Source organism: Ovis canadensis, chromosome 26, assembly GCF_042477335.2.
Source record: "Ovis canadensis isolate MfBH-ARS-UI-01 breed Bighorn chromosome 26, ARS-UI_OviCan_v2, whole genome shotgun sequence".
Lineage (NCBI taxonomy): Eukaryota > Metazoa > Chordata > Mammalia > Artiodactyla > Bovidae > Ovis > Ovis canadensis.
Genome location: NC_091270.1, coordinates 43,864,320 through 43,891,667, shown reverse-complemented (window position 1 = coordinate 43,891,667; position 27,348 = coordinate 43,864,320). Strand labels below are relative to the sequence as shown.

General features: G+C 37.2%; 1 protein-coding gene across 20 annotated transcripts in view; it reads right to left on the bottom strand.

The window, feature by feature from the left end:
- The window catches only part of NRG1 (neuregulin 1), a 232,663-nt gene that overhangs the window by 136,637 nt on the left and 68,678 nt on the right, over positions 1-27,348 (bottom strand). For 13 of the 20 annotated variants that reach the window (XM_069572866.1, XM_069572857.1, XM_069572865.1 and 10 more), the window contains 2 exons: positions 23,172-23,222; positions 21,170-21,220 (listed from right to left, as the gene is read on the bottom strand). The exons of 6 other annotated variants lie outside the window; for them this stretch is intronic. In XM_069572866.1, coding sequence (XP_069428967.1) covers positions 21,170-21,220; positions 23,172-23,222 — 102 coding nt within the window. Of the gene's footprint in view, positions 1-21,169; positions 21,221-23,171; positions 23,482-27,348 lie in introns of those variants that run through there. One more of the 20 variants, XM_069572871.1, reaches the window with a different exon arrangement.

Below are 27,348 nucleotides of genomic sequence, written 5' to 3'. Positions count from 1 at the left end.
CTCCTGGAGACAGGAGGTTTCAAAATAACCTCTGGCTGGGAAAAGAAATGGGTACAGAAATTATTATTTTAGTGATGTGTATGCTGTCAAAAATCAGGGCTAAATGCTTGAGTTCTCCAACTTGAAATGATATTACTGTAATTCTGCCAGCATGCAGCAAGTGATTAGGAAATTTGCTGCTCAGCATTTAAACTAACTTCTTTTCTCAGTCTGGCGAGTAAAAACTGGAAAATCACGGGATGACCTGCTTCTCAAAAGCAGGTTTCAAATTTTAAGGTCACTGTATTTTATATAATGAAAGTAACTTACATTCCTAAAGCCCCACATATGTTAATTTATCTACCTATCCATCCACCCATCCATCCAAAAAATTGTTTACTAAGTGGCCAGTTATGTGCCTGGCATTATGCTGAGGCTTACAGACTGGGTAGCAAGAAGGTAAAAGACGTTGCATCCCATAATCACCCTCTTCTCTGAAGCAGTAAGCGAGGTTATCTGCTGAGAGAGATGGCATGATTCAAATTTTGAGAGTGGTAAGGTCTGAGTCACCTTGGAAAACAGAAGAGAAGGCTAACTGTAAAAAACAGAAGCAGGTCAGATATTGTGGCAAGTCGTATACACCCATCTGCTGCTGCTGCTGCTAAGTCGCTTCAGTCGTGTCCGACTCTGCGCGACCCCATAGACGGCAGCCCATCAGGCTCCTCTGTTCATGGGATTTTCCAGGCAAGAGTACTGGAGTGGGGTGCCACTGCCTTCCCCATACACCCATCAGTCCTTCCTTATTTACTATCCTCACTCTCAGGATTGTAAATCATTGTCTCCTCCTGAGAATTACATTTGGAAAGTGCAACCAATGGAAGAAGATTTTAAAACAGTCGTTGGAGGGTATATATGCCAAGTGAAATAAGTCAGACAGAGAAAGGCAAATACTGTCTGATATGACTTATGTGTAGAATCTAAAAAATACAATAAACAAATGAACATAAAAAATGCATAATATAAAAAAGAGGCAGACATAGCTACAGGGAACAAGCTAGCAGTAACCAGTGTGGGAGGGGATATACGGGGTAGGAAGACTAAGAGGTACAAACTGTTAGGTGTAAAATAAGCTATAAAGGTATACTGTACAACATGGGGAATATAGAGGAACATGGCAATTATTTTATAATAATTATTAAGGGGGTATAACCTTTAAAAATTGTGGCTCACTATATTGTGCATCTATAACTTATATATCAACTATAGTTCAGTAAAAATTAAATTTAAAAAGTCATTGATGACATAAGAAACTATTTTCTGTTGAGCTCTACAGAACTTAAACTCAAACAAGACTGAAGTGGGGATAGGAGGAAGAGAAGAAAACAAGAACAAATGAGATAATGAGAAGGTGAAAGTTCAAATGCCTATCACAGTTGCCACTTCAGATTTACTTCTCAAATCAGTGTACTTTTTTCCAGAACCAGAATTTAATTTGCAACATCAGGTGATCCATTTCATTTTGCTGTGTGGCTTGATTCTGGCCATGATGAAACCCACCCATTCAAATGATGTTTCCAGGAAGCCCATGAATCTAAGAACTTTAAGCTACTAAACAGCATGACGTCCCTCTGTTGCCTACTTTTTCTATGAATAAGATGAGAGAAGAAGATATGCCATAAACGCAGAGTTCAGCAGGAGAGTTTAATTTCTCTCTTTCAGTGAGTACTTGGGAGAAATTAAGTCAGTATTTGAAAACATTCTGCATTTACAGCAAGTTCAAAATTATTCATATTAAACTGAAAAGGGAAACTTTGGTCTTTAACGACTCTTCTGCCATAGATTTCCCATTTATTTCTCTCCTTTTTGACACTTTATTTCTATTTTTAATTGAAGGATCATTGCTTTAGAGAATTTTGTGGTTTTCTGTCATACATCAACAAGATTTCCCATGTATTTCTTGAAATGTGTGCTCTTTCTCAGATTTCCCAGATCTGTTCTAGATTGATTTTGCCCCTACTGCCTTTGGGAATTTCATTAATTCATTCAGTAACTGTTTGGTAAATGCCTAGCATGTTCTATGGGGTCACAAAGAGTCGGACACGACTTAGCGACTGAACAACACAATATGTGCCAGGCCTAGCTATGGTTTTTCCTGTGGTCATGTATGGATGTGAGAGTTGGACTGTAAAGAAGGCTGAGCGCTGAAGAATTGATGCTTTTGAACTGTGGTGTTGGAGAAGACTCTTGAGAGTCCCCTGGACTGCAAGGAGATCCAACCCAGTCCATTCTGAAGGAGATCAGCCCTGGGATTTCTTTGGAAGGAATGATGCTAAAGCTGAAACTCCAGTACTTTGGCCACCTTGTGCGAAGAGTTGACTCATTGGAAAAGACTCTGATGCTGGGAGGGACTGGGGGCAGGAGAAGGGGACGACCGAGGATGAGATGGCTGGATGGCATCACGGACTCGATGGACGTGAGTCTGAGTGAACTCCGGGAGATGGTGATGGACAGGGAGGCCTGGCGTGCTGCGATTCACGGGGTCGCAAAGAGTCGGACACGACTGAGCGACTGAACTGACTGACTGACTGCACAAAACTGAGAAGAGGGAGGAGACTGCAGTGGTTCCTGCTTCCAAGGTGTTATATTCTAAAAAGGGACTTGTTTTCTTAATCCCAGTCTGGCACAAATGCAAATACTGCAGAAGTGAGAGTCCGCAGTCTTAGAATAGATTCTATTTGTGTGGCAGACACATTGTGGAGTGATTAAAAGGAAAAAAAAAAAAGAGCCCAGCAAGAAATACTATTTGTTGTATAAGCATGCATAAGTTTCTCAGATTTTCCTTCACTGAGGATCCGGTTATGAAAGCGATTACCTCTGAAGAGTTTTGTTTTGATGAGTGTTAGAAGAAAAATGCAGAAATTCCTTTCCAGAAAGGACCATGGCCTAGAGGCTTTGGAATTACAGTGATAATTATGCTATGAGAAAAACATAATCCATCTTTTTCATTCTCAGTCACTATTAATATCAAAACAAAACACCCATCAAAACCAACTGGGTATAATAGAAAATTAATGGTGGGTTGATTTTTTTAAAAGTTTTTTAAAACAGTTTTTTGCTTGATTGTTTCTGACAGATAGAGTAAAATTTTAAAAATATTAATACATTTTATTATTATCTTTTTGGGGGGCCACACCATGTAGCATGTGGGATCTTAATTTCCCATCCAGAGACTGAAACTGTGCCCCACTGCATTGGAGGCATGGAATGTTTTAACTACTGGTCTGCCAGGGAAGTCCCTCTTCTTGACGAAGACTTCTTATTTACTGATGATGCCAATGCAGTTTTAAATTTAGGTAGACAAGTTTCCTGAATTATTCATAAATACATTTTATTCATATTTTATTCAAATTTTTATTCATATGAATAAAATAATATTCATAAATAAAGTTTTAAATTCATAGAAATTCTGACATTTCAAAACATAAACATCAAAAAGAAAAAATCATATTACATATATGCATATAGAGATCTGATGATTTGATTAAAAAACTGGTTGCTTATAGAAGATAGTATAATCAATAAGGAAGTTCAACATGATTTGAAGAAATAAGTATTAAATATTTTGACTAACATTAGTTCTGATAACTACCTAGTCTCTGCAAAAGTGCTGACCTGGCAAGACAAAAGATGACCAAGTGAGTTTTACTATTAAATTATAAGTTATTATATTCATAAATATATCAGCTCTTCAAATATGAATGGATGATTATTAAAGAAACCAACAATAAAGTGATTAGAATTAATTTGCTTTATCAAATTAGAAACATGATTTTTCCTTTTTTTCAATTAATTCTGATAAAATATATAGAGAAACCCACTTATTCAACATCTAAATCAATTTAAATATTTTATTCTTATAATTTTATAAGTGTTTATAAGCTAAACATTGTCAGAATGTGAATGTCCAATGATAGCATATTCAATGAAGAGAAGGATATATACTGGGGTGAAACTTTCTTATTTTATATTAACATTGTCTGAAGGTGCATTTGAAAGAACATCGCTAAAACAGTTTTCAGTTTTAAAAAATGGTGTCTCTTGTTTAAGTACTAATATCTCTTGTGTTCAAAAATGAAACATTAATTTTTAATCCTATAAGTAACAACTTGAAAGTTAAAAGTATGATATACATTTCTTGCTTTGCTTTTAACTGTTTTGGGGTAATTTTTGGGTGCCCCAACCAGGGATTGAACCCACACCTCCTGCAGTGGAGGGCAGAGTCTTAACCACTGGACCACCAGGGAAATCCCCATTTTTAACTCATTAACATAGTATTTTCCCTTCTTCATTTCAAATCCAACAGTGTGTTACACCATCAAGATACCTGGAGCATCAGGTATTATCTTTACCCAATATCTAATCTCCTTATTGTTCTTAAGGACAAGTCTGTATACACCCAAAACGTCAATGAATTCTGGGCAAACTAAAAGGCGTTCTTAAAATGAGGAGCAAATTAGATCTAATTATGGGTGATAGAGTTTTGAAAGGTCCTAGATTAACATTACAAGCACTTTCCATGTTAAATTAAGCGTGTAGTTTAGTCAGCAAAGATATTCTTTTTATCTTGTTTATGTCTACTATAAATATCATAAGCATTCCATTAGCATCTAACCCAGTGATTAATGCATGTATGATGGAGTCAGGTTCTAATCAGTGACAATAACTGCCTGCAAATATTTCCACAACTGTTCATCTCCCAACTCTTTTTCCCTGACTAACAGCGACATGCCTACCAAAGTCTAAGGGTTCATGTAGTTACAGGAAACCAGATGCATTATTTATAAGGATGCAGAGGCTAGAAAGTTCGGCTCTGCTGCCTACCCCAGCAGTAGCAGGCTCTGAGCTATTGGCGACAGGAAGCTTGCCAGTGCATTAGAAGATGAGATTGAAGGGATCCCTGCCAAATAAAATAGCTAAGTAATAACAAATGGTAAAGAAGAGCCTTGGGGGTTGCAGGGAGTCCTGAGCTCACCGCTGAAGCACAATTCAGATCACCAAGCTTTTGCAGTCAATGCAGAAAGAGTTGTAATCCCAATTAATTCTTTGTCTCATCTTTCTTGAGTGCTTGCTTTTTAATTACAGTTATACATTAAAAAGAAAAAAATAAACCAGTCGATTCTAAAGGAAGTCAACCCTGAACATTCATTGGAAGGACTATTGCTGGAGCTGAAGCTCCAATACTTTGGCCACCTGATGCAAAGAACTGACTCATTGGAAAAGATCCTGATGCTGGGGAAGATTGAAGGCAGGAGGAGAAGGGGATGACAAAGGATGAGATGGTTAGAGAGCATCACTGACTCACTGGACATGAATTTGAGCAAACTCTGGGAGACAATGAAGGACAGAGGAGCCTGGTGTCCAAAAGAGCTGGACACAACTTAGTGGCTGAATGACAACAACAAATAGAATCAGTATACAAGTGAGAAAATTACAACTGCTATCCATTAGGCATGGTGTACAGTATCACGTTTTAAGTTTAGATAGAATTCATTCTGTATTTGTATAGTCCACCCTATTTATAACTCCACTTCACTGTTTTAGTGATTCTGGACAAATTGGTATATTTTCCCTTTTTGATTTCAAAGAAAAGTAAATCTGGCCCCAAACAAAAAGCCACAATTTTTTATTCTTTATGTATTCAAAACTGATATATTGCTACAGCAATATCTGTGATGACTTTAAGTAGATTTTGAGGTAGTGCCATTCAAGTTTCATTTTCTGTTTAATCATTGGTAGGCACTTGGAATTTATACCACGGTGCAACAAAAGGCTGCCTGCTAAATGTTAACAGCAGCAGGGGATGAGAATGCCATCTTGCCTGGGGAGAAAAAGACCCTAAAGATGGACAAAAAAATGTCAACCTAAACATACACACAAAATTTACGGAAAGAACTGTTAAAACCAAATAACCTTTCCTATCACTTTAATATATAAACAAAAAGCTATGGTTTTTATTCTGTATCTCAAAATTAACCTGAAAATTATCATCAAAATCAAAGATGAAGTAGTTGAAGCTACACAGCACGTATTATGCTTAGTCTTATCTTGAGCAAACTGAGTTTCAGATATCTAACACAGATACTTTTTTGGGTGGAGGAGGAATGGTTTATGGTATTCCTTCTACATCATCCATGGGCTTCACCAGCGGCACAGTGGTAAACAATCCACCAGCCATGAGTGAGATGCGGGTTCGATCCCTGGGTCAGGACGATCCCCTGATGAAGGAAATGGCAACCCATTCCAGCTTGCCTGGAGAACCCCATGGACAGAGGAGCCTGGCGGGCTACAGTCCATGGGGTCACAAAGCATCAGACATGACTGAACAACTGAGCACAGGATCAGCAGCTCAGCTCTACATTATCCAAGTATCTAACAAATATGATTTGTTACCAAAACCTGTCTAGTTTTAACTCCTTTTACCATAATAAATGTGCATATATATTTCTGTACCTTGTTCAGGAACCCTGATCCATAGAATTGATCTGGTCCAAGTGATCTCATTAGGGGAAAAGAGCATATGTATGTAAAGGTAGCTGCAATGATTACACGGCCTTAGAGACATATGATGGAGGTCACAAAAGAAACCTTCTGAAGGCTTTTTTGTTCACCTTGACTTCTACTCTCAGTGGTCAAAAAGAACAGAGGACATGGAGTCAGAGAGGCTGGCATGGAATTTAGATATTGAAATAACCTTGACAAATACTGAGTTATCTAAGCCTCTCGGTGTCTTCATTTATCTAATGGGACAAATACTATCTGTTCTCAGATAAGAGTACCTGACACATGGTAGGTCTTCATTAAAAAATTTTGTTATACTTCATTATTACCATTTTAATGATAACAAAAGAAAAATCCATCTTATTAATGCCATGGCATTCCCTCACTCCCAAATGACTCTTCAGCACCAGAGGGAGGAACAGCGACCAACCAGTTAACTGGTAGATTTTCAGATAATCTGCAATAATCCCATCTAAAATGAAACAGGGGCTTCCCAGGTGGCTCTAGTGGTAAACAAACTGCCTCTGGATGAAGGAGATGCAAGAGGCAAGGGTTCGATCCCTGGGTCAGGAAGATTCCCTGGAGTAGGAAATGGCATCCCACTCCAGTATTCTTGCCTAGGAAATTCCATGGGCAGAGGATCCTGGCAGGCTACAGTCCATGGGGATACAAAAAGTCGGACATGACTAAGCACACACACACACACATACACAAACACGCACACACACAAGGTGAAGCAGTCTTATAAATCACCATCTAAAAAAGTGATCATAAATGGAAGAAACCTTCGATCTATGATTTAAGTCAATGTGATCTGTCAATGTGAATTTTTCAACCTTGATTTTTAAATATTTAAATGTATTTTTCACGATCAAAGGTTAGTTGGTTTTCCAATAACTACACCTATGCACAACTTTTAGAAACTGGGAACATTTCATGCAAAGATGGGCTCGATAAAGGACAGAAATGGTATGGACATAACAGAAGCAGAAGATATTAAGAAGAGGTGGCAAGAATATACAGAAGAACTGTACAAAAAAGATCTTCATGACCCAGGTAATCATGATGGTGTGATCACTCATCTAGAGCCAGACGTCCTGGAATGTGAAGTCAAGTGGGCCTTAGAAAGCATCACTATGAACAAAGCTAGTGGAGATGATGAAATTCCAGTTGAGCTATTTCAAATCCTTAAAGATGATGCTGTGAAAGTGCTGCACTCAATATGCCAGCAAATTTGGAAAACTCAGCAGTGGCCACAGGACTGGAAAAGGTCAGTCTTCATTCCAATCCAAAAGAAAGGCAATGCCAAAGAATGCTCAAACTACCGCACAATTGCACTCATCTCACACGCTAGTAAAGTAATGCTCATAATTCTCCAAGCCAGGCTTCAGCAATATGTGAACCGTGAACTTCCTGATGTTCAAGCTGGTTTTAGAAAAGGCAGAGGAACCACAGATCAAATCGCCAACATCTGCTGGATCATGGAAAAAGCAAGAGAGTTCCAGAAAAACATCTATTTCTGGTTTATCGACTATGCCAAAGCCTTTGACTGTGTGGATCACAATAAACTGTGGAAAATTCTAAAAGAGATGGGAATATCAGACCACCTGACCTGCCTCTTGAGAAATCTGTATGCAGGTCAGGAAGCAGCAGTTAGAACTAGACATGGAACAACAGACTGGTTCCAAATAGGAAAAGGAGTACGTTAAGGCTGTATATTGTCACCCTGCTTATTTAACTTCTATGCAGAGTACATCATGAGAAACGCTGGGTTGGAAGAAACACAAGCTGGAATCAAAATTGCCTGGAAAAATATCAATAACCTCAGATATGCAGATGACACCACCCTTATGGCAGAAAGTGAAGAGGAACCAAAAAGCCTCTTGATGAAAGTGAAAGAGGAGAGTGAAAAAGTTGGCTTAAAGCTCAACATTCAGAAAACGAAGATCATGGCACCTGGTCCCATCACTTCAATGGCAAATAGATGGGGCAACAGTGGAAACAGTGTCAGACTTTATTTTGGGGGCTCCAAAATCACTGCAGATGGTGACTGCAGCCATGAAATCAAAAGACACTTACTCCTTGGAAGGAAAGTTATGACCAACCTAGATAGCATATTCAAAAGCAGAGACATTACTTTGCCGACTAAGGTCCGTCTAGTCAAGGCTATGGTTTTTCCTGTGGTCATGTATGGATGTAAGAGTTGGATTTGTGAAGAAGGCTGAGTGCCAAAGAATTGATGCTTTTGAACTGTGGTGTTGGAGAAGGCTCTTGAGAGTCCCTTGGACTGCAAGGAGATCCAACCAGTCCATTCTGAAGGAGATCAGCCCTGGGATTTCTTTGGAAGAAATGATGCTAAAGCTGAAACTCCAGTACTTTGGCCACCTCATTCGAAGAGTTGACTTATTGGAAAAGACCCTGATGCTGGGAGGGGGTGGGGGCAGGAGGAGAAGGGGACAACCGAGGATGAGATGGCTGGACGGCATCACGGACTCGATGGACGTGAGTCTGAGTGAACTCCGGGAGTTGGTGATGGACAGGGAGGCCTGGCATGCTGCGATTCACGGGGTCGCAAAGAGTTGGACATGACTGAGCGACTGAACTGAACTGAACTAGAAAAATCATCTCACTATTAATGATCATTTCCATTTAATAAAGACTTCCTAGGAATCAGAATAGTGGTATGTTATGGGAATGGAAACACAAACCAAAACTTCTTCATTCAAGAACTTCCATTCCAGTTTGGGAAGTGATGTAGACGCCTGTGACAAGTGGCAAGCTTTTTGTCTGAAGCAAGAGTAAGGAATTCACCAAGATAGTAAGGCTGGGCATTGGAAGATAGATCTAACATATGGGTATAACAAAATATAGAGTTCACTTTTACTCTTCGATTAGAAAAATACTTTGTTTTCTTACAATTTCAAACATCCTTTTTTTTGACACATAAAACTTGTTTTATTAAAAACAGTTTTTGTTAAAGAGACTGCCTAAAAATGTCTGAAATTTGCCTTTAATAAAATCATAAAGAAAGTTTGGGGATAGCTTGTGTGTTTTTAAAACACTCAAATGTGTTTTTTTTTCCCTTCTTCTTCTTCATTCTTACTTTCTTCCTCTTCTTTTTTTTTTTTTTCATTCTTTAATAAAATATACCCAGGTCTGCACCTCTTCTAAAAAGGTGGGAGAGAATGACCTTTCAAAAATTATGTAGACTATAGCTGATCCTATTCTTCATGAAGTCTCACTCTACCAGAAACTTCAGTTAGACTTATCCTCGATGCCCTTTTTACCCAAAAGGTCACAGCCAACATTCTAGAATCTTAAACAAAAAAAAGCAGAAAAATTTGCCATAATACTTGTTTCTATGTGTACACATGGAGTGGATGTGATGTTTCATTTCTATTTTTGCACTAAGTTTAACAATTTTAAATCTCGGTTCCCTTTACCTGCATTGTAAAGACATTTTTAAAGGCTCAAATAAACCGCTTATGTGCCCTTGAGCCACCTCTTCTCTTCCTAAAGCTTATCTTGCTTTCACACAGCCTCATTTGCACATACAAGGTAATTCTCCTGCCCCATGATCTATTCATTCTAAAACATACCCTAGGACTCTTTGTGTGGTTTATTTTTTTACAGATAGCTTGAGTGAACAAAGATGTATTTCTGCTTTGGAGCATTAGGGACATGAAATTAAGAAGCTTCTACAAGGAAAGAAGAGGAAAAAATTCATCTAGGTCAACCAGAGGGAAATGCACATGATTTATAAAAAATCTATCATGGCTACTTAATTTTTTTCTCAGGTATATGTAAAATTACTCTTCTTTATATTCCCTTCATATCACATTTTACCATAAAAATATCCTGTCTGACAAGGTGGGTTCCTCCAGGCACATTTTATCAGAAGGAAGATATGCTAGATTTTACAGCATTTAAAAAAAAATAATTGCAGCAACTTCCTTCTTTCTTATAGCTCTGTAGGCTGAGAATTATAAATAATTATGACTTATTCTCAAAGTTACCTTATTTTTTAATGACATAGATTTCTGCAGGTTGACAAAATACATCTCTGAGTAAAAATGCAAGACAACAATTGTACAGATTATATAAAAAATTTAATATATTATCTCCTGTAGATTATTCTGTTAATATATCTTCCTTCCTATATGGGGAATTTATAGTTAAAAACTTGATCAAATGACAGAGAAGCTTGTCAATTAATCACTGTGCTTAAGAAATGAAGTTTAATAAAATTGAGAGAGGAATCAATTTAAAGGATCATTTTACTTTTCAATATGTGAAAGAGGAGAGTGAAAAAGTTGGCTTAAAGCTCAACATTCAGAAAATGAAGATCATGGCATCTGGTCCCATCACTTCATAGCAAATACATGGGGAAACCGTGGAAACAATGTCAGCCTTTATTTTTGGGGCTCCAAAATCACTGCAGATGGTGACTGCAGCCATGAAATTAAAAGACGCTTACTCCTTGGAAGGAAAGTTATGACCGACCTAGACAGCATATTGAAAAGCAGAGACATTACTTTGCCAACAAAGGTCCATCTAGTCAAGGCTATGGTTTTTCCAGTGGTCATGTATGGACTGTGAAGAAAGCTGAGCGCCGAAGAACTGATGCTTTTGAACTGTGGTTTTGGAGAAGACTCTTGACAGTCCGTTGGACTGCAAGGAGATCCAGAAAGTCCATTCTAAAGGAGATCAGTCCTGGGTGTTCTTTGGAAGGAATGATGCTAAAGCTGAAACTCCAGTACTTTGGCTACCTCATGTGAAGAGTTGACTCATTGGAAAAGACTCTGATGCTGGGAGGGATTGGGGGCAGGAGGAGAAGGGGACGACCAAGGATGGCTGGATGGCATAACTGACTTGACAGACATGAGTCTGAGTGAACTCCGGGAGTTGGTGATGGACAGGGAGGCCTGGCGTGCTGCGATTCATGGGGTTGCAAAGAGTCAGACACGACTAAGTGACTGAACTGAACTGAACTGAATTCTAATTAATTTACTATTTTAACTTACTAGAGTATCACTCCATTATAACTAAGATACATTTTCAAGTTTGCCATTTCTGCTACCTTTGGACCAATTAAATGGCCTTTAGGAAATAAAAATAAAAAAACAAACTTTACCGAATGAAAATAAAATTCAAGAAGCTGCAAGCTATATACATTTCTAGGCCACCTAATAAAAAATATCTCCTTAGACATATAACGTATCTTTGTAAGTTCATCCGTGTATCATGGAAAAGTTTCTGATAATCAAAGAGTGATCTCACTGCAGTTAAACTCCTCTAAAATACCCAGTTAAATTTCCAAGTTCTTTAGAAACTCTCCAAACTTCTTTCAGAATCCGACATAGTATGACATAATTTCTGATGCTGCTTAATCTTAGACTCCTACTTTTAATGGCAAATGATAGATTCTCATCATGTTTTTTAAATGAGATAAATGCCAGAATTCTGATTTCTTGGTAAAATGACCAAACTTTAAATATGAGGCAGAAACAACAATTGACTACTTAAAAAAAAGAAGACAACAGTAAAACAAATCACTACCCAAACAATACTTCATTTTAAACAATACTTACCGCAGAATGAATAAATATATTCTATCTGAAGCAATATTATTTAAAAAATAATTTGATTTAAGGCAAATCACTACCCAAAAGATACTTCATTTTAAAACACATACCACCGAATGAATAAACATATTCTATCTGAAGTAATATTATTTAAAAAATAACTCGATTTAAAAGTCTGTGCCCCATGTCCTAGTTTGTTCTACTATGTATTGTCACGTCCAAAGAACACAATTAACCACAAATAACCTCTTCTACTTTACTGCAAACTCCTTCAGCCCCAGGACTACTCTGTACTCACCTCTCCCAACCACCTCCTCCACCAAGAAATACACATCACATTTCCTAGCACTGTGCTGGAACAGAGTAGGAACTGGGTTATTGACTATTTGTTTATTTTAATTAAAGGGAGGTCAGCCCTCAGTGGTCTGAGAATCAAATAGCAGAAACAGGCCCATCAAATTTGCATTGTAAATTTACCACTTACTTGCTGTTTGACCTTAGTAGACACTTAGCTTATCCCTATCTATATATCATTATTATTACTATTAAAATAGAAATATTAATAGCTCCCAAACTTCTTTTATTTATTTATTTATTTACTTTATTTTACTTTACAATACTGTATTGGTTTTGCCATACATCAACATGAATCCACCACAGGTGTACATGAGTTCCCAATCCTGAACCCCCCTCCCACCTCCCTCCGCATACCATCTCTCTGGGTCATCCCAGTGCACCAGCCCCAAGCATCCTATATCCTGCATCGAACCTAGACTGGCGATTCGTTTCTTACATGATATTATACATGTTTCAATGCCATTCTCCCAAATCATCCCACCCTCTCCCTCTCCCACAGAGTCCAAAAGTCTGTTCTATACTTAAAACTTGAAAGAAAAACTGATGGAACAGTTTAATCATTACAGATGAAAGTTCCTTTTATCTGGAACTGGCGTTATTTAACAAAGCCAGTCTGTCCTTCCTCTTTCTCTCTCTCTTCATGTCATGTTTTACAAAGCTTGAAGAAGAGGCTCTGGAATACCCAAGCAAACACCACAACAACAGCTCATATTTGATGAGCTCACCCAATCTAAATACCCAATCTCCTAAAAAGAGACAGTTATGGACTTGAAGGAAGACGGGCACAGCTTTAGGCTACAACCCACACTGGCCCATGTTATTGGTTTTAAGATTTTGTTGACCTCTGACAGAGATAAAATGGAAAGCGCCATTCCAGCATTTCTTTGATGATTAGTTGACCTATGTATACACAGCCTCTCTATTAAAGAAATGAAGTAAGTACCCAAGCAATGGTTATGCTAGAGGCATTATAATAAGAATAAGGCAGAGAACAGTGGGAGATGCTCACAGATGAACTACTAGAGGCATTATTCCCCCCTGGGATTTAGTGCTAACATCTATGAGGTTGATAATGCCTCAATCAGTGTGAGCTCACATTTTTCAAAAGACCTGCTGACTGTTCTATGCAATCTTAGATGGAATGGACTAAGCATGCTTCTTTTCCTTTTCTTACTAGAATAAAAAAAAAGAAAACCCTAATCAACATGCAACTACTCTAGTGAAAGAAACTAGTAATTTCTCAAAATCTACTTAATCATAGGTTTTTTAAAAAAAACCTGAAGTACTTTCTGGCTTTTAACTCTAAAGTCTAAACATTTTACCAACTTGAAAATGCTTCCCATGCATTCAGATTTGAAAACTGTAACCCATTTTTCTACTCTTTTCTGCTTTCTTCAGAAGAAGCTAAAAACGTTTGGAAATTAAAAGAGGGCATTCCTAAGAATGATGATAGTCAGCTCTTAGGTACTAATAAAGAGTCCTTTAAAAATGATATTTCAGTTGTCTTCAATTTTTTAACTCATTATTTTCTTTACAATGGTAATTTTGTCTGCCCAATTAAATAATTTTCAATAACATGTATTCTATTAACTTTCCTTTAAAATTCTCTGTGAGCCCTGTTTTCTGACTCTTCTAAATTTGTCTGCTCATCAGCTCTAGAGGACCATGTTGGTTTTGCCTGGCTGGTCCACTTTCTCCTTGTGTAGGTACAGAACCCTCCTCTCTATAGTGAACCCACAGCACGGAGTTAGTTCCCAAGGGACTGAGCCCACCTGTCCCACTAACCCAAACACACACACAGCGGTGGATATCTGACCCAGCCCCCACCCAACTGGAGTCATTAATCTCCTTGGGATACAGTCATTATTTTAGGGGTAAGTCTATGATGCAAGCAGAGCCAATCAGATTCTTCCTTAAAATCTGGTATTCACTTAAGAAGTGGATTTTCTCTTCTTAGATTATGAACCAAGAGGAAAGAGGTTTCAAGATATGAGCAGCTATACCCATATCAGACAGAGAAAACCCACTAAGAACAAAGTCAACATTTGCAGAGAAGTGAAGCATAAAGACTGAGAACCCATCATATCATATCATACGAGCCTCTAGATCAAATTGGGCCAGTTTTATGAGCCAGTACACTCCATTTATACTTAAGCTCTTTGCGGTTGAATTTCTATCACCTGCAGTTGAGAAACTTCTCATTGAATCACCATCCATATTTCTTCCTGCTTTATTACGTTGTTCCTATTCCTCCTTTTTGAGGGGTGGGGGGTGCAGCTTCCTATAGCATGCAGGTCTTTTAATAATAGATAGGCCTCTCTTCCCATTTTTAAAAGATCCCTAAATAACTTGAAAAAAAAGTGAAGACTGAAGAAATCCACCAAGTCAGTCATTTACTTTGATAAGCAAACATCAAAATCCTGCTAGCTCTGTTTCCCTTGATGCTTTCTTTGTGCCTCTCTGACTCCATTCTCTTGTCTTCAGGTCACCACTTAATTTTCTTTTAATTTTTATATATAATCCACCTCACTGCTCTATTCCTAATGATTAAAAACACTTAATTATAGTTTTAGTTCTCTAAAAACAAGAAAAATAGAGATGTCCTTCCCTTTCCCAGCTGATTTACAAAAAGATGGAGGATATTTTCTAATGTTCAAGGGAATATTCTAATCAAAAGCCCCCTGAAGAATGAAATACAGGAAAATAATTGCTTTGGGGCTGATAATTTTATACTAACAAATATAGCTATCATGCAAATTATATCTAGGATTTATGACATTATGCAAGGCTTCCCTGATAGCTCAGTTGGAAAAGAATCTGCGTGCAATGCAGGAGACCCCAGTTTGACTCCTGGGTCGGGAAGATCCCCTGGAGAAGGGAAAGGCTGCCCACTCCAGTATTCTGGCCTGGAGAATTCCATGGACTGTATAGTCCATGGGGTCGCAAAGAGCCAGACACGACTGAGGGACTTTCACATCACATGCACGAGGTTAAACAGTAATCATCCTAGAATAAGGTCACACATCTACCCCCAGCATCAGTGACCACTGGGGAAGATCTCCCTGTTTGTTGAAAGTCCGACTCCTATCAGCACAATGGCTCTTATTCCCACCTCTGTAAATAGCAATGTTTTGAGACAGATAAATTCTCAAACTAACAAAGTCAAAGAGCAAGTCATTGGAATGATTCTAGGCTGTCTCTGCCTCCTTTTATAGTATTAAAACTTTGAATTACATTGCTAGTAACTCAGGGCTTTCCTGTCCATTTCATTATGTAGGAGATTGTAGACAGTATATTATTTCACCAAGAAGTTGACTCTGAGATAACTGGTATAAGTGTGATTATATACCTAGACTCCATTTTGATGCTTTTTTAAAAGAAGCTCTCTTTTTTTCTTTTTTTTTTTAAGAAGTTCAAGCTACATGGATAGACTTAGAGACTGTCATACTGAGTGAAGTTAGTCAGACTGAAAGACAAATATCATATGGTATGCTTACATGTGGAATCTAAAAAAGGGTATAAGAGAACTCATCTACAAAACTGAAATGGAGTTACAGATATAGAAAATAAACTTATGGTTCTCAAGGGGTAAGGAGTGAGGAGGGATAAACTGGAAGGCTGGGAATGACATACACACCACTATATATAAAATAAGTAACTAATAAGGATCTACTGTATGGCACTTGATACTTCACAATACTCTGTAATAACCTGTATGGTAGAAGAATCTAAAAAAAGAGTGCATATATGTATATGTGTAACAGATTCACTTTGCTGTACAACTGAAAATACCTCAATAAAAATTTAAAACTTTTAACTATAAAAAAAAAAGAAGTTCAAGGTAGTTGCATGGATCCTGTAAGACTTTGTAATTTAAAAAAAAAACATGATTTAAATCAGATGATTCAGGTTTAAATTTCTGTTTTACCACTTATGTGGTTTTTGAATTTGGATATGTCAGAAATTTCTGAGTCTCAAGTTCCTTATCTGACAAATGGGATGAAATCTAGGTCATAGAATTATTGAATTATTGTGTGAATAAATGACTCGATATATGAAAATATGCCTTATAAAATTTACAGTATGATACAAGGATCAGTTATTTATATATACACAGTGCACATATATTTGTATGGGTCAAAAGAATAATTTTGTAACAGGTTAATTTCAACGGAATACAAAAGGTTAAGGACAATTTAGTTATAAGCTTGATGAAACGTTTGATCAAGTAGTGGAATGCAATGAGGGACACTGAATGCCTTTAGAAAGGCAGACTGCGGAATGATATGACAGTTGCAGGGAGTACAAAGGAAAGCTGTAGGGGAAAATGTAAGACATGTTCACATAGAAATGAAAGAAGTGAGCATGAAGGTACGAATATGAATACTGTGACATACAAGCCCCGACTCTCTTCCAAGTCCCTCTGTTGCCCTAAAAATCTGTAACTCACTCTCCAGGCAAGCAGGAAAGTGGGGGTAATACCAGTTGGGCAATCTCCATTGAAAGTTTTTCTTTTATTGCCAAAGAGCATGGCAATTTGTTTGTCATTCTCCACAAGACACAGAGTTACCACACCCTTGAAAAGACCAAGTTTATAGAAATCTGGAAATACAGTTTGCATTCAGTCAGAAGTAGCTCTTCAATCATCACAGGATAGAGCTCATATTTGGTACCAAAGAAGATCTGAAGTTGGAATGACACTTTTTTTCCAGCTGAGAAGCATTTAGCAAAGGTCTGGGCAGTTCTGTCTACATTTAGAGTAGGTCAGTCAGTTATAGATGAAGGGGGAAGTAAGAACCGTAGCTCTGAAGCTCACGCATGGACCAGTAGACCTGGTCCAGTCTATTCAATGCAGAGCACCAAGCTATCTCCCAGGGAACATGCTATAAATCTCATTATAACAGAAATGATTCTGCAGACAAAAGGCATTCTTCCTTCAGCTAGCTCTTTTAGGTGCCAAATTAAAGACTGAGTTGTTCATTTCATTCAGAGATTTTAAAGAGGACTTCCTGGATAAGTTCCTTTCCAGTGCAGTCTTGGCTGAGAATATATATTATTTTGGAAAAAGACAGTGATTTCTTGGCATATAACTTCCAGCATCATCACTTAGACTGAAAAATCATTAATCCCTTCCTCTTCCAACAATAAGGATAATTCCTTATGTTTTTCAAATAAAATGGAAGGACTCCCTTCATTTCTATTTTCTTCAGAGACATGTGCATTGCGCAGGTACTGGGTCTCTTCTGTCTACAGGGGAGACCACCTAAGTGCTAAATGATTCACATTCATTTGTTCATATTAGGCTTCTCAGTATAGTTTAAGATAAACATGATTATACAGACACAGAAACTGAGACTTAAGGACATTGAATCACTTGCCTAAGAATACACAATTATTAACAGCACTGGTATTTAGACTTAAGGACATGAGTCCATCCAAGGTCTGTGTTCTTTTCATTTCCCTTCACCACCCTTTGATGGGTAACATAAAGATTACATGGGCTCAGCTGGTTCAAGGCAATGCATTTACTTTAATCTACTACACATACTCTCAATCCACTTTGTATTAGTGACAACTTTCCCACCCATTCACAGAATCTCATTCCTTTCAATATTAAAGTCTTCTTTTTTTTTTTTTAAGGCAACAAAATGTCATGTGTTACAACAGGCTAGCATACTGCTTGGGTTTGAATCTTGCTTGAGAAACTTTAGACAAAATACATGAGTTTCATCAGCTGAGAAATGGAAGAAGGTTTTATGAGAACCATGGACCATGTAAATCACCTTGTACGGTGCCTGGCATGCAGTGAGCCTTCAATAAAGGTTTGCTATTACTATTACTATAACTTGAAACATATATTACTATTTAAGACTGTTTTCCAGAAAGTTTTCTTTATTTTCTTTTTTGTTATTATTCATTAGACTTTCTATTTTTGTTTCCCTCATTTTTATATTAAATTGGAATGGATGGGACTTAATTCAGTAAAGTGGTTGGTATAACAATTATATTTTTTATAGCATTTGACAAAATCGTCTGCAAAATGGGGTCACCAGCAGCTGGCAATTCAGAGAGAAATCGTTAAGGTTTGTCCTAAACAATCCATTTACTTTTTTGCCGATGCTGTGTAAAGGAGGAACAAGATAGTCCTACTGACTTTTGCAAATTTGAAGCTCTTCTTTTCTACAACCTGTCACTTATGCGTAACAGGACACTCATTTAGCAAAGTATTCGTATGTTTTAAGTCACAGATGCCTCCTTTACAAAAGAATAACATAAAATGAAGGGAAACAATGCTAATTTTTACCAAAAGATTATTAGAAGGCACTTTAAAAGAATAATAAATGAACAACTCTAGAAAGAGTGAATGTATAATGCAAATTCCCAAACTCACAGAGGAAGTAGTTAAAATGAGCCTTACAAAGGGAAAGATTAGTATCATATCTCTGCTATTTTACCAATATTTATGAAATGCTAGGAAAAATAAATAGAGGGCAAAAATGATAAAGTGTTTGCAGATGAAACATAAATCTCTTAAAATCTCCAGTCACATACAAGGGTTTTACATGTCTCCTTTCTAGCTGAAACAACGTGAAAGGAAACCTATTCAGGGCTGATTATTTCTGACCTGTGGGAACTTTTCCTGGGCCTTTGACACTTTTATATATTTTGAATTTTTAAGTCCAGGGTATTACAATTGCTGGTTCTTCAAGTTTCAGCTCCAGCCTTTACTAAGCTGAGATATGCTTGCATCAGAGCCCTGCCCCAATGCAGAATTCCACTGGATATGGCCTTTGGAGGAGCTGAGTATTACATGGTGCTCTGATTGTTCTCACCCAGCATGGACCTAGGACCCTGCCACTATTGGCTTATGTTTCCAAATTACAGATTAAAAAATGTATTCATTAAATGGATGCAATATGCCCCCCCAAAATGTATTCATTAATCAACTCAGCAGTACTTACTGAGACCCCACCAGGAGTGGGGAGTGACATACGGAAATGGCCCACTGAAATGTTTTAACGCAATAGTCCACAAAGCCTTCTTTCTTACTTTTAAACCCTGACTAAGTATCAGGAACTAATTCGCTGAGAGTTAAAGATCAGAGTCAAATTTCAAAATGACTTCTCTCTCCACAGTGTTGCAGTGAACAGAAACACAAACTGAGAGATTCATTTCAGTTCCCTAAGTATTTCTTCCATTCCCAAACTACTCAGATATACTTACGAATCACATCCATCCCATTAATGATAGCATGAAGGGTTCCAATTACAAGAGTTTCAGTAACTTTTTTCAATGAATCATGCAGGGAGGAAAATGATTCCCAGATAAAATGGCAGAGAGAAAATCCTAGTGTTTGCTTTTGCTTAATAAACACTCAAAAATAGAAAACAAGGCTCAATATGATTCCTCAACACTAGCTAGCTAAAATCTACATAATTATTCCAATCTTTTTGTAATGAGAGTTAAATAACAAATATCCCAAACTCCCCAGAAAGGATTATCATTTTGGAGAATGTAATGCTTATCCTTAGGGGAAGTCAATCTAATCTGAGCATTTCCTTTCCTGTTTGATCTTACTAGATTATTGCCATCAATCCAGTTAAATGATGCTTTATCTAGTCAACGTATAGTCAAAACATCATACTTCATGTAATAAAAATATATTTACATCTTATTGTGACAGTCTGGGTATCACCAACCCACATGGATTTTAAAATCAAATTGGATATTTAGACCGATTGGCAAAACTATGGAAATTGCCTCAAGTAAATACCTCCTTTTCAAGTATTTTATACCAGGCTGATAGAGAAAGGAAATTGTTCATTAAACACACTCTCTGGGCTGGATTAGAATACTTAGGAATATCTATGTAATGAAGAACTTATCAAATTAAGAAAGAGCTTTAAATAAAGAGCTACAATCAGGGACAGAAAGACTGTAGTTGTAAGTTTTATTTTCAAGCCCTGATAAACTCCCCTGTTGCATATCAAAATTTAATTCTAGGCTATTCACAATTTATAAGTATCAAAACTATTTTTACTAGTTCTTGCTAACTTCTTAAGTTCCCCTGACACAGCGCAAAGCACCAATCAATCTAACAGTTGTAGACCTCCACAAGCACAAAGCACATTTCACATTAAACATTTGAAAACTAATCTGAGATCTTGCCTAGGGACTTGCTTTCAAACTTTTTCATAATTAGTCACTTGCTATCAAATTTGAATCAAGGGCATCTATATATAGTTTCCATAATCCATCACAACAGACTTTATATGAGAACTGAGGAGCTTTGGAATAAAGGTCCCAAACAGCTGTGTATCACGCCTTAGGCAGTTGCTGAAGGCATCATGAAACACTAAAAAACAAAAGTAAAGAAACACAGAACAATCGACAATGTTCTCTGTTGCTCACCCAGAACTAGGCCTCAGAATGGGTGCAGTTATATTCCAACATTCAAAGACATTACATTACCTTAAAACTGTATGTATGTATCTCAGAGGGAGGGGATATCTGGTCAATCTCAAGCAGAGCAGGAGTTCATTTCTATTCCAAACAGCAAACACCATTCTGTTCCCAAACTTGACACCCCATTCCCCAATAAGGGTAGAGGAGAGATACGAACATGTTCTTCAGAAGCAGATAGTGTCTTGGGTTAAACACTGGTGAACAGAATATTTAAATATACTTACATGAAGAAGTATTTGTTCCTTCTGTTGATACTGATATTCTAATGGGAGACTCTATAAAAAATAAAAGTGGAATGAAGCTTTATTGAGTCATGCCACTTGGATTCTTAAATTAGAAATTTTGCCAGCCTTGGGTATCATCTAGAACAAGAGGTCTAGAAAATGGTGCAACAGAAAAGCTGAAAGCATCTCAAAGTCAAAGGAAGGTATATGCAATATTCAAAGAATATTTGAATATTCCACAGAGGAATGTTTCTACAGTCTGGACACAAAGACTTCTGAAAGTTGCAAAAGGGGCTGGTCCATCTGCAAAGATACCCCTCCACACACCAGCTGCTCTTCAAATTTCCTAGAACCACTTCTCTGAACAGATCCACACTGCAGGTAAGACAGACAATTCCTTTTCTTAGGTTGGTCTTGATTTTAAGAAACATGAAACCAAAGAGAACACTCTCCACATTCAGAGAGAATGAAAGGCAACTTTCATGCTTAGAGGAAAAAAAAGAAGGATGAAAATATTTTCAGGCAAATTGCTCTGCATAAACATTCTGGCCAAACACGATGCTGAATACAGTCCATGCAAGGTCCTCTAAAGTGATTGCATTAGGATAGAACAAAACATACTAAATAAATACATAATACAATCATTGGGGTTGCACAGCAGCTCGATTCTCTTAGATGGTAAGGCTAAAGGAAGGAAAACCAGTATTTAGGTAAAGCAGAGCATAAAACATACCTCATGCAAAACAAACAAACAAAAAAAAAATCATGAGACCTAAAGGTTTTTATGAGTAAGAACTAAGAACAACTCAGTATCAAAGAAGGATTGAAATTCAGCAGCCATTAAGCTATAAAGATTCAAGTCACATATCTGAAAATAATAGTTACAGTCATTTCAAATTCCCAAGGCAAGCAGCCCATAAATCTAAAAGCTCAGATTTGTAACAGCACCAATTGGGATTGGAAAATGAAGTCCGTACATTAAAGAAATGCCAGAGTGAAAGGTGAGGAAATTCAGAAACTCTACAAATTTTTTCTTATCTCCATCTCTCCATATTCCTTCTCTCTCTCTCATTCTTTTTCTGCTACTCAGAAAAGTGAGATCTTCTTATTCTCCAGGATCATACCACCTAACAACACAAGCATATACCCTAAATATGGTCAAAGTGGCTAAGACATATAGAAAGTTAGCTTTTATGATTTTGAACAATGGCTTTGAAGAGAAGAGGCTAAACTGGGGAAGGTAAGATAGGAAATGGCTGTTAAATCACATGGCCTCTGAGATTAAATATTTATTTGTAAATATTCTAAAGTTTTTGTTAACTACAGAATCACAAAGGATAAGAAAAAGTAAAAACAAATTCACAACAGATGAATGACATTCACGGCTAGTGGAAAAATCAATGCATTAGGGTTATACATGGGTTAGTAGAGTTGGGCTTTAAGTAGCTAATATATGCTCAGATCACAACTGCTATCAGCAAATATTATAGCAAGTGAGAAACAAAACCAAACAAACCAAAAAGAAAAAAGCAATAGCATTTTTAAAAAGTCAGGCCTATAACAGTGCTTCTGCCCAAGTTTAGTGACCCACAACTGAGCATTAAGAGCCCAAAGGTCAGAGGTCAGACAGTGATACATTATTCAGGAATGAACTGTGATGGATGAAGGAGGGCAGAGCCCACTAAAAGAAACACCTAGAAAGATATAAAAGCTGAAGTTACAACCTAAATATCTCCTTTCCTGGTGTAGTACTCCTTAAGTTGCATCTAGTTTTCTTTTTCTCATGCATGCCTCTCAGGTCCAAGTTCAGACACACAGCAAGAACTGTACTCCTTTAAGGAAAATCCAAAAAAGGCAGAATGAACTGGAGAAAAAATGTTGGCGCAGAAAACAGGAGCAGCTGAAATGTGGATGCAGAAGGGGTTCTGATTAGTAGAAGGAAGAGCCAGCTGTGATGCCTGTCGTTCTGGTTAGTAAAACTCGACAAGCTTATTTTCCTTACCTGAAGACACATACGCTGTCTCAGTTGAGGCTGGCATGCCAGTGGTGATCTCTGCAAAAAAGAAAAGTTGATAGGACATTACGATGTACAGTCAGGAGGCTGGGAGTCAGCTCCACAGCCTGCCTTCAAACCAAAAAATGTGTTTAAAGAAGGAAGTATTGCAAGGAGGTGATGAAAGCCCCGGCTTTATCCACACAGAGAGTGAGAAACGCGAAAAGAAGACTATCCAAATAAGTAGTTTTTCTTTCTTGGGCAAAGAGCAGGAGATGGGCTGTGACAGAATAATTAGCAAGAAGTCCCTGCCCCCACTGGCTCAGTGGAGAAGACTATACAGCAAAGAGACAGTGGGTTCCTCTTCAGAAAGGAAGATTGAAATGGCCAAACCAGGAAAAATCAAAGCCGAGGGATCAAAGTTGTGGTCAATATTTTTAAATTAGAGGGCTCTGGAGAATTTCACTTCTGCCCAAATCAAAAGCAAGTAATGTTTCTAGCTGGGGTTGATGAAAAACATCAGGTTCTGGCATCAAATGCTACATAAAATTGCCAATGGTAATCATACAAGTGTCTTATCATTTCAGCTACCCAGGGCAGGGTACAGAGCAAGTAGGCAGCTTCCAACTCAAGGAAATGCAGAATTGACCTGCACACTTCTGGACACACCATCATCATGCGAATTGTGACAGTATTGTTCAAACTGTGATCTGCTTTCTTACTGCCTTTTATGATTGCCTGAAGGATGATTATGTTGCCTAACTCTGTTTATTCAGTCCTTTTGAAAAGAGCTTCAGTTTGTTAGAATCTAATGTTTTCAGTAAGGCAAAGGTTTATGAAGCCTGGCAAGATGTAGAGATGCAACAATGGATATTATTCAACCATCACGGTATGTATTATTATTGTCAGATGACTTAATCATATTCTGTTATTCACTATTACTAACCAGGACAAAAAGAAAAGTTGAATGAGTGACATATATATATATATATATATATATATATATTTCTTTAAGTTACTAGATTCTACTAAAATCCTATGTTGTTTAGTAGTTAAGTAGTGTCTGACTCTCTGGTGACCCCACAGACTGTAGTCCGCCAGGCTCTTCTGTACTAAAATCCTAAGTATGTCATATATTATCATTTTATGTTGGAATTAATATCCTGTTAATCATGTAGTTGGAAAAGTTCATGACCAATATAATCATCTTTAAATACAGATATGACCACTTAGGGTTTCCCTGTTAGAACTAGACTAGTAGGTAAGATGAATTAATTTAAGTGGCACTATTTCTTCAAGTTCAAAGTCTCTAAGGGTAAATGGTTTGTGGAATTGGAAAAATACATAGCTTCTGAGATTCAGTAGGTATGTTTAAGAATAAGCATCAAGTTAAATGAGTATATATAAACATCAGAAATACATCTTTAGTAAAACCAATTATCTTTTCTCTCTTGCAAATTAATACAGACAGTCCTCTCTTAATGAGGCATTAGGAAGACAAACCACTCAAGGTGCAAGATTATCAAGCCACCAGTCGCCTATATCAGCTCTTATACCTAATGAAAATGGGACACAGTGAAAGGAATCTGTATGTGAGGATGTATAACGTTCTTGGGACATTCTCAAGCAGTAACCACTAAAGAGGATATTCCAGGGGTTTTGTTTTTTTGTTTTTTTTTTCAGTCAAGTCATGCAGCAGGTGAGACCTTAGTTCCCCAGCCAGGGATGGAACCCATATCTTCTGCATTGGAAGAACAGTCTTAACCACTTGACCACCAGGGAATCATGAATTCTTGACAGGAAAGCCATTGGCTTTATTCTCTTTAGAGTTAGCCTGCTGGCATTGGACATAAAAGATGGGGTTGGTAAAATCTCTCTTTTTTGGAAATTTATTTCTTGGCTCTGTAGAAATGGTTTTATTAGATGTCCTTTATCATTTCATAATATACTTGTGGACTAAAAGATATAAGTGGTATATAATATCAGTCAATTATGTTTAACTAACATGTCTGCCTATAGTGTTTGTCATTAGCCTGAATAGGAAGGCCTTTAAAACTGATTTTTTATTAAAGCCTTCTAATACATCTTGCTTGGTATTACAGTCATTCAGTAAAATATTTAATCATCACTAAGTGTGAACTAGACCCTGTTGCTAAGCCCTAGCAAGCAATCATCCTAGGTAGAGTTAAACCCTTAGCTTACCATCTGCCATACTGCACATGTCTTAATGAGGTATGAATGTTAAATACATTGTATACTCACTTTAAAAAATAAAAATAAAAAGGATACTCCAAGTTGGTAATATGGCAATAACTTGTTTCTGAAGTGGGTACCACTAGCTTTCTTGATACGGGCTGCAGAAAATAAACATGTTCCTTTTGGGGGAAAAAATCTAATTGAAGAAAAATCTTATGAAAGATTCACAGCATTTGTCTTTTTCTGCAAGTTTCCAAGTAAGTACCCACATGAGGAGTGATGCTTCCTCATTCTGTGCTTGGACTCATCAGTGACACAACAGCCAGATAGAAGCAGGAAGCTCAGGGTCACAAGAATTGGGCCAGAGTCCCAATCCTGGTATGAAGATCAAGACTCTTTTAAAATTTATTTTTGACAAACCAAGTAGTTGTTCACTGTGACCTTCCAAAACAAACCAAAAAAACCAAATAAAGAAACCCACAAACCCAGATTCAGAGCTATTCTATCTCCAGCATAAAAGATATCTCAATGGGAGGAAAGGTGAAAAATATTTCCTTTTTTAATTGAATGATACATAAAACTACCAGAACAGGAGGTTAGTACAAAAATATATCTACACACAGAAAACTTAAAATAACCTCCTTTCCTAAAATTAGATATTTATCCTGGAGACCTTAAAAATATCTTTAATGATTATGGTTCCAAATAAAAACCTTTTAAATTATCTTGGAGGTACTACAAGCTCATGGGCTTCCCTGGTGGCTCAGTGGTAAAGAATCGGCCTGCCAATGCAAGAGACGTGAGTTCGATCCCTGAGTTGGGAGGATCCCCTGGAGGAGGAAATGGAAACCCACTCCAGTATTCCTGCTTGGAAAATTCCATGGACAGAGGAGCCTGGCAAGCTACAGTACATGGGGTTGCAAAGACTCAGACATGACTTAGCGACTAGATAACTACAAGCTAAGAACTTGTACACATCTACACTAAAAGAACCTTGCTAATAAAAAAGTTAATCTTTTTGATTAAAGCCACTCAGGAAACATTTTTACATGTATTTGGGGGAGAATGCACAGACTGAGCACAAAAGCTCTTGTCACAGTGGAGATTGAAGATAATCTTGTAACAATTACAGATTTTTAAAAAATTATCAAGTCCTGCAGTCTCCTTGATATTTAAGCAACATATTTCCCCCTGAGTAATTTGGTAAATTTTGTTAATTGATAAAGGACACCCCCTTCATTAGGGAAAATTAATAAAGACTTAGAATCATCAAGAACTGAACACAGCTGAGCAATTTATGCTGCGTAGACAGGTAAACATATGAAACATTAATATATTTGTAATGTTTGCTTGTTTAATAAACTGGATCTGGTCTCAAGAAAAAGTTGCCCTGTCTTAAAAATAACACCTTCTGGAAAGGAATTTTTCTAATTATTATGTATGCATGACTTGTTTGAGAATTCATCATGAGCACAATATACTAAATATAGCTATTTAGCAAAATATACATAAACAAATACAAGCATACATATGATGTGTCTATGTGTATTTAAAATCCAATTATGTGACTTTTTATTATTCTAAAGTTACAGGTCATTGCTGTACATTTGAAAATAATGATAAAGTATTTATTTTTAAAGATTTAACATGGGCATACTTATTTATTAGCACTAGTAAAAATGACTTCAGGAATATATTTAAGCATCTGAATTCTTGCTCATAATGAGTGTTAGTTTTAGCATGGTATTGACTGGGGGATTTTTGTAGACTAATGCCTGCGGCCTGTGATTTGTTATGTAAGTGAATACTGAAATGTCTCCAGTCAATAACATTTGAGTAACAAAAGACGTTTTAATACATTTCTAGTCAATATTGAGTTAAGCAATTGAGAAATTTTGGAATTAACAAATGGCATAGAGGCAGGATGAATACTATGCATTGAAAAGAGAGTTTTTTTCCACTCAAACTTCTCTTCCATTCTACACTTCAT